This window comes from Temnothorax nylanderi, unplaced genomic scaffold, assembly GCF_030848795.1.
Source record: "Temnothorax nylanderi isolate EJ_2023f unplaced genomic scaffold, tnyl_v1.0 TNYL_tig0028_pilon, whole genome shotgun sequence".
In the NCBI taxonomy this organism is placed as follows: Eukaryota; Metazoa; Arthropoda; class Insecta; order Hymenoptera; family Formicidae; genus Temnothorax; species Temnothorax nylanderi.
Window position 1 is genome coordinate 1,699,641 of NW_027249090.1, and position 8,174 is coordinate 1,707,814.

Consider the following 8,174-nt stretch of genomic DNA (forward strand, 5'->3'; position numbering starts at 1 on the left):
CTCCCCACTCTGCCCGTCTATGCGCAGACGATTTCTCGCAGAATCTCTCTCGCAGAATTCTCGCAGAATACTACAATAGAGCACGTGATTTTCATGTGGAACGTGTATATGTAACATTCATGTGTATCAACAAGATTTGTCTATTGAAATTAGCTCGACTGCAATCTTTCTAGTTTATTAAACAAACTTATAAAGTGACGTATGTATATAAATATTATGTATAAAAATATTAAAAATATCATTAAATATTAAAGACTGAATGTTAAAAAGATCACTGACAGCATGCTAACCTCAAATAATTAATCTGTGTCTTAAATTTGTTAATTGCATGAAACCGCAGCCTGCGATCATATAACGAGCATATTAATTTTTTATGCCAAGTGAGATCTGCAAGTATCATGCCACAAGAAAATAGCAAAGCATCTAGACGTCAGTATCGTTTATGGTTAAAAGATCCTATCCCCAAGCCACCAAAATCTACAGCCTGTAGGTACAAACTACAGGAAAATAAAAGTGACCAGGTGCAATTTACAGCTGCTTTAAAGAATAATAATTTATATGGAGAATGTTCAACAACGGTTGCAACAGTAAGTATATATTCATTGCATAAATCTGTTCCTTGATTTCATCATATAGTGTAAGGGCCTGCGCACAATAGGACAAATATTAAATATTAAATATTAAATTTTATACACGAGAGAAAGAGAAAAAAGATCTTTTCTTTCTTTCTCTCTTGTGTAAAATTTAATATTTAATATTTAATATTTAATATTTGTCCTATTGTGCGCAGGCCCTAAGTTGTGATATATCATAATGTACTAAAATTATTCTGTTTTAGTGTAACTTGGATCCTAACAGCAGTTTTAATACTGTCTGTAGTACAAGTGATGAAATGGACACAGTTTCAACTTTTTCATCCTTGTGCAGTGACTCTGTCAGTGATGAGGTACGTATCAATGTTATGTGTTTAATGAGATATTTTTAATGAATAGTTCCATATCTTTGAGTAAATAAAAAGTATTTGTTTAATTAACTTGTGTGACTATACTTTATCTTATCTTATATGTATATATATACAGAGTGTCTAATTTTAATCGATTACCCCTAAAAACTTTTTTATTTTTGATTGTACAGCAAAATGGTTCAGACATAAATTGCATGGCTTGAAGGAGGCCATCAGATGGTGGCAATGATTGCTTATATAAATAATAAAAAATAAAAATGTTTTTGGGGGTGATTGATTAAAATTGGACATATTCTGTATATAGTTATTTTAATTACTTTATTTATTAATACATAATGAAAAATAAATTTATTGTAATATACAATAAAAATTTTTAATTCTTTGAGCAGGTATAACATATTTAATATTTGTTTTTTGTTAAATCTAAAAAACTGCAGACTTGATAAATTGATTTAATTGATATTCACGTTTTTTTATTCGTTTTTGATTCTTTTTATTTCAGAGTGACTCTAGTGCTACATTTCTGAGCATTGATGATTCAAGTGAACACAGCGAAGGACACAGCAGTGGTGCTTTTGATAATCCAGATAACTTAATTGATAATAAGATGAAATTCATTATTGGAGGACAGAAATTTCTGCATCTTGAAGAAGAAATTTTCTTAAATGCAAGAAGAACCAAGTTCGAGATTATGTTGCTTATTTGGAACTTTTCTTTTCGACACAGCTTAACAGCTACAGCCACAGAGGACTTATGCAAACTTGTAAATTGTTTGCTGAATAATGAATTTATCCCAACTACAAAGTATATGTTTCGGCAGGTATTTGGGAGCATTAACTACTCTTTTCATTTCTATTGTCCCGATTGTAATTGCTATATTAAAGAAATACTAAAAAGTGAAAAGAAAAAAACTAATCTTTTGCAATGTCCTGTTTGTAATAGAAAAAGTAGCACCAAAAATATGAATGACGGTCACTTCTTTGTAACATTGCCTGTCAAACATCAACTTATTTTTTTTCTTGAAAACACGAATGAAATTTTGGAACTTATTCAATATAGATGGAATCGGGATAAAGACGACTCTGTCATTAGTGACATTTTTGATGGATTAATGTATAAAGAACTAATTGATAATGGCACGCTTTCAAGCCGTTTTAGTTTGAGCTTATCGTTTTCAACAGATGGAGCGGTTATATTTTCTGGAAGTAAAAATACTTTGTGGCCCATCCATTTTCGCATAAATGAGCTTCCTCCTTCTTGTCGTTTTGATCAAAATAACTCCATGTTGGCAGGTCTTTGGTTCGGTAGAAATGAGCCAGATATGCCACTTTTCCTTTCTGCATTTGTAAAAGAGGCAAAAGTTTTGTATAATGATGGCTTAGACTGGAAAGCACCATCGGGAGAACTGATAAACAGCAAAATTGTATTATTTGCTGGTGTTTTGGACTCTAAGGCAAAACCGATTGTACAAAATATAAAGCAATTCAACGGATACTTTGGTTGTGGTTATTGTTATCATCCTGGAATTGTATTAGAAGATGGAATGCATGCAAAATATCCTATGAATGACGATGTTTATATGATGGATGACTTTAGTCTCTCCTACACAGTAAATGGAATAGATCGTGTTTCCAAGGAAGAGAAAGTTTTCCAAGTTATTGATAGAAATGACGAAGAATGTAGAAAAGAAATGGAATTGGCAGAGAGTTTAAGAAGAGAGGGAAAACTACGTCCAGGAGGTGTGAATGATTACAAAGGAATAAAAGGAAAAAATGCTTTTTGGATTCTTAGTTATTTTAATTTGGTTTACGGATTTGCAATTGACTACATGCATGGAGTATTACTTGGTGTTGTCAAGACTATGACTTTTTTATGGTTTGAATCACCTGCTAGTCAATCATTTTCTTTAAAAGATAAAGAGGCCATAGTTGACGAAAGACTTCTTAATATATGTCCCCCTTCATCAATATCCAGGCGACCAAGAAGTATTACTGATCGTGTTCATTGGAAAGCGAATGAATGGCGGTCTTGGTTACTATATTACAGTTTACCATGCTTAATTGATATACTTCCTATGCGGTACTTAAAGCATCATTGTTTATTAGTATCAGCATCCTATATTTTGTTGAGTGAAAATATTAGCAATGATGACTTACAGAAGGCAACTTGGTTTCTTGTTGAATATGTTCTCGAATTGATGAAATTGTATGGATCATCACTCATGCATTTTAATACTCATTTGCTTCTGCACATGGGAAAAATGGTAAAATTAATGGGACCATGGTGGTGTTACTCTGCATTTTCCTTCGAAACCGGAAACGGTTGCTTGATGAAACTCATAAAAGGAGTAAGAGGAACAGCAAGCCAAATTGCTGAAAAATATTCAATGTGCAGAATACTACCAAACATTATACAGTCATATAATGTCAAAAAAGATGTGCTTTCTTACTGTTCGGATTTGATGTGTTACCGAACTGTAAAAGAAGCTTACAAAGTTAATTCAATCACTGTCTTCGGAGCACACAAGTATGTGCCATTATCAGATGAAGAGCGTCAAGCATTTCGAGATTCCGAGTATGAACCAATAAATACCACATATGAAAGAATGATCAAAGATAGTATCAAGTACCACGCTAAATGCTATGCAAGGCAGGGTGCAAAGTCAAACGATTCTGTTGTTAGACTTATTAGCGGAAAATATGCAATTATTAAAAGAATTGTGATGCTGACTGATAAACATACTCATCAAAAATCTGTTTTTATTTTAACTTGTAACTTAAACATTGAGCACAATGACGTAATTGTTGCCCACCAATATGGCGCTAAAGCGTTACATATCAAAGTATGTTCCCCACTTCCGTATGGCGAGTACAAACTATATAATGCTAATGATATACATGCTAAATCCATTTTAATGACTGTAGGCAACCGTACTTATGTTACTGATTTTCCTAATCGTTATGAAAAAGATTAAGTGATTGATGAGAATTTGCTTGTATATTAAACTTTTTTCACCTATTAATCTATAATCTATTAACTTATTAATCTATAATTTCTTGTTCTAAGTATATTACTGCACCCTATAATAAATTTATTCGTATTATTTAACGTATGTATTATATTTTGGTACGTATTATTTTGTATTTCTTTTATATTATTATCTTGTAGTATATATCAATTATGTTATGCATATATATCAATCATGTTATGCATTATTATTTAACACATTATTTTATATTAATGTACAACACATGTATTAATACAAATTTTTAATAAAGTGTATGCAAAATATAAACTGTAGAAGCTATTATCTGAATTTATTAATATGGTTTTTTCCTAATTATTTCATTGCTCATATATATATATATATATCTCTCTCTCTCTTTCTCTTTCTCACACACACACACACACACACACACACACACACACACACACACACACACACACTGTTTTGTACACATCTTAATGAAGAGACTCCTAGGCAGTACAAACATTCTTATATATCCAATATATGGGAAAAGGAAAGACGCAAAATTCATAGAGAGATGCTCATGGGAAGATACTTAAAAAGGGAATTGAAAGGGTAGATACTCACGAGACATACGGAAATGCCTATGCAGTATGAAGAGATACTCATTTAGATGGGTATATACCTATCTAAAATGGGGAGTTTTACTAACTACCCATAGGGAGATTTCCACCAGGGAAAATGGCGTCTAAAAGCAGTTTTTTGACAATATCTCCTTTCCGACTCATTCCACGATAAAAACATTTATATACAAAATAAAACTAGAGAAAATTTCCTACAATTTATGTAATAACCTTTTTTTTCGTAAAATTAATAGTTTTGGCGTACGAGCGCCGCAAAGTGTAGTTCAACACGCGTTTTGGCCTAAAAACTCATTTCCACACCACCTTGAGGTAGAGTAAGCGGCGCGTTTTTTTTACCGTGGTATCCCCAGTAGGCCTAGTCCACATGCAATTCACTATTCTAAAATTTAGCGCATTCTTCTTCGCTTCGCTGTTCTTGATGGACCAGGTGTTGCGAGTTCATCGTCATTAGTACTGATCGAAACGTCACAGACCGAAATTTCTTCCACATCATCCGCGATGGGATTATCAGTTTCATCGTAATCCTCTTCGTTCTCGATTTCATCATACGTTTGCTCGAAACTTCGTCGCTATCTTGTGATGGAACTTGCGAGTTATCACAGGTACCACTACAATTCGTGCATATAACGGAGCACTTTAACCCAGCCTTTCTGCATTCACAGGCTTTCTGACATCTTTTTCAGATATATTTAAATAATTATTTTGAAGATGATTATGATGGTTCATCTGAATCAGATTCTGAACATTAAATCTCGTAATCTTTCAAATATATCTGAATATTTTTCATAAATGGTTGACGTAGTTAGTAAAAAAACAGAACAAAAATAAAAAGATGTGACTGCATATATGTGTATATACAGAAAGTATAAAATATATATATATATATGTATGTAATAAAAAATATGTATTTAAATGTAATAAAAATATTATATACAATTTCATGATGCAAAATTCATTAATAGAAATGTAGTGCTTGTTTTAAAACGTTTCACCTTTAATTAACCGCTCAAACACAGTTACTTTAACAGACGTTTTAAACACATTATTATAGATTTTAAAATATTTCCGTGGTTTCCTGGGTAAATGACTATTATTTCCTTCTTATTTCAACCTTAAATAAGGTGGAAAAAAATGTTTCACAGGTTTCCCAGCGGGGCACAAAACGGCCATTTTTGGACCCCCTTCTTTTAAAGTGGTATATATGAAATAGGGGTAGAATTTTCCGGGGAGTGCCATCATGTGTATAGTTTTTCGTTACCGATTTTCTGGAAACCGATATTTCTAATTTTCTAATTTTTCGGGAAATAATTGACCGAATTTTCCGGGGAATGCTTTCACATTAATCTACCGATTTATCGATTTAGTTAAAACCGGTTCAAAAATTTTATTAATTTTTTGAGGATGGGTTTAATTGCCACGGTGTGTATTATTATTCGATAACAATTTATTTTTTTTTTAAACCGGTTCAAAATTTAATTAATTTTCGAGGATGGGTTTAATTGCCACGATGTGTATTATTTTTCGATAACAATTTTATTTTTTTATGTAGGATAAGTTGCTAGTTTCACATATTATATGTCAACAGTTACTTCAATTCGTGGCTGTCGTGAGCGATTATATGTCAATTTGAAAATCAGTCAACAGGAGTAGAACGTTATAAATATATACAAGAACGAAATGGACAGAATGGATTGAAATGGAAGAAGTTAGAAATAGTAATTAAAACATTACTTAATTATTAGATTATAAATAAATTTTTTTATTTAACTTATGATTAGTATTATAATTACAAAATTTTAGTGTTAGAAGACGGATTTGATGAATTATTATAAATGCAGTATTAGAATTTTAAAGAATACAAGAGGAAAATGAAGGGCGTAACTGTGATGTCGTGGAGGTCATAAAAATAGTAAAAAGGATGATAAAGAAGAAATTGTAATGTGGTTGTGGAGGCTAATAACAAATTAAAGCGTAGAAAGGATGAAATCATGACGAGAATAATAAGAGGAATAAGATGAATAAATTGTAAAAAGACAAAACGTAAAGAAAATTGTAAAGTTAAATGTCTATTATTAATAATTTTTATTTTATAATAATTGTACAATTATTTAATATAATTATATTAAATAAAAAATATATTGTGCAATTTTAAATATCATAATTTAATTAATAATAAATAAATATAATAAAATTTGAATAAAAATGAATATAAAGGATTCTTAGCAATTGCCTGATAAGCCATTGCCTGATAAAGGAATTTTTTTCGATTAAAGATATTGAAACACAAATGAAGTCGTTTGAAGAAAAACGACTCCCGGGCGAAGCCCGGGTAACCAGCTAGTCTATATATATATATATCCACTGGATATTTAATGGATATCTATTGGATATCTCCGTGGATATTTAATGGATATCTATTGGATATCCCCGTGGATATTTAATGGATATCTATTAGATCTCGTGTGGCGGACATCTGAATATTTAATGGATATCTATTAAATATCTCATGGATATCATGGATATACATTGGGAATATTTAATAGATATCTATTAAATATTAATGTCTGTGTGGGAAGTTATTGCAAATGCCGTAAAAGACTGGTTAAAATTAGCTAATAATCGGTTAAGCTATTCTATTACTAAAAAAACTACATAAATTTTCATAATTAATTTTTATATTTCTTTTTTTTATGTAATTTTTAATAATCCACTTAATAAGAAAACTAATTTTTATAATCCATATATTAAAACTATTGTGTCTTGTGTGTGTGTCAATGTCATTTTATAATATTCTCTTATAATAAATTATAAAAGAATTATAAGCTTTATTTTCGCAGTTTTAAAATTGTTTTATTTATTTATATGTATATACATACATATGAGCCATTTATTTTGAAAATACAAGTGTAAATATATTTTTTTTTCTTCTTTAATTATATTAAACACAAAAACTCGTATTTATTTCAATTTATTTGTAACCATAACAACATATTACGACAGATTTTCTTAAAATTAAACTTACACGTACCACTTTCAAAAATAAAAAACTCATATATATATATATGTATATACACATATTATACATGTTATACATATATACAAATTTAATAAACACGGATTGGTATAAAAAACGTAGGGGAGAATGGGGGACTGACAGTCATCAGGCAATGCCGGTCACCTGTATTTTACATAATCCAACAGTTATATCAAAGTTTTTTGTCTATCCGTTTACATAGGGGAGACCGGGGCCTAACCGTCGCCGGGGTCTAAACGTCAAATCAAATATCTCGGAACCTGTATATTGTGCGAACTCGCTATAACGTTGTAAACGCTGCTTATGGTACCCATGTAACCAACGGAGTTTCGGCAGGTTATCTGCCGTGTTATGATTTTTACGAGGGCAAACGTGTTTTCGGAAGGTGAAAGTGAAATTTTCTGCGCGTGGAAATTTTGTAATATCTGCAATAATATTTGCTCTCCAAATCTCAAAGTACATGATTATAAAGAGTAATGCATGCTGAACACGAATCCAGTGTAGTTTTTTCATTATCGTTGATGTCTAATATTTCGTGGGCGATCAAACCTGAAACTTGTGCTT

General features: G+C 31.0%; 1 protein-coding gene across 5 annotated transcripts; it reads left to right on the forward strand.

Moving 5' to 3' along the window:
* The first annotated feature begins 53 nt into the window (after positions 1 to 53).
* LOC139770340 (uncharacterized) lies at positions 54 to 4,152 on the forward strand. 5 transcript variants are annotated; one of them, XM_071702246.1, is made up of 5 exons: positions 56 to 199; positions 341 to 587; positions 839 to 946; positions 1,467 to 1,784; positions 2,146 to 2,280. In XM_071702246.1, exons 2-5 carry the CDS (start codon positions 399 to 401, stop codon positions 2,203 to 2,205), a joined length of 675 nt encoding a protein of 224 aa, XP_071558347.1. In that variant the 5' UTR covers positions 56 to 199; positions 341 to 398; the 3' UTR covers positions 2,206 to 2,280. The 5 variants fall into 5 exon arrangements, with proteins under 5 accessions (XP_071558345.1, XP_071558347.1, XP_071558348.1 ...); XM_071702247.1 differs by having other exon boundaries at positions 57 to 199; positions 2,257 to 2,456; XM_071702248.1 differs by lacking the exon at positions 2,146 to 2,280 and adding an exon at positions 2,024 to 2,098 and having other exon boundaries at positions 57 to 199.
* Positions 4,153 to 8,174: the final 4,022 nt, after the last annotated feature.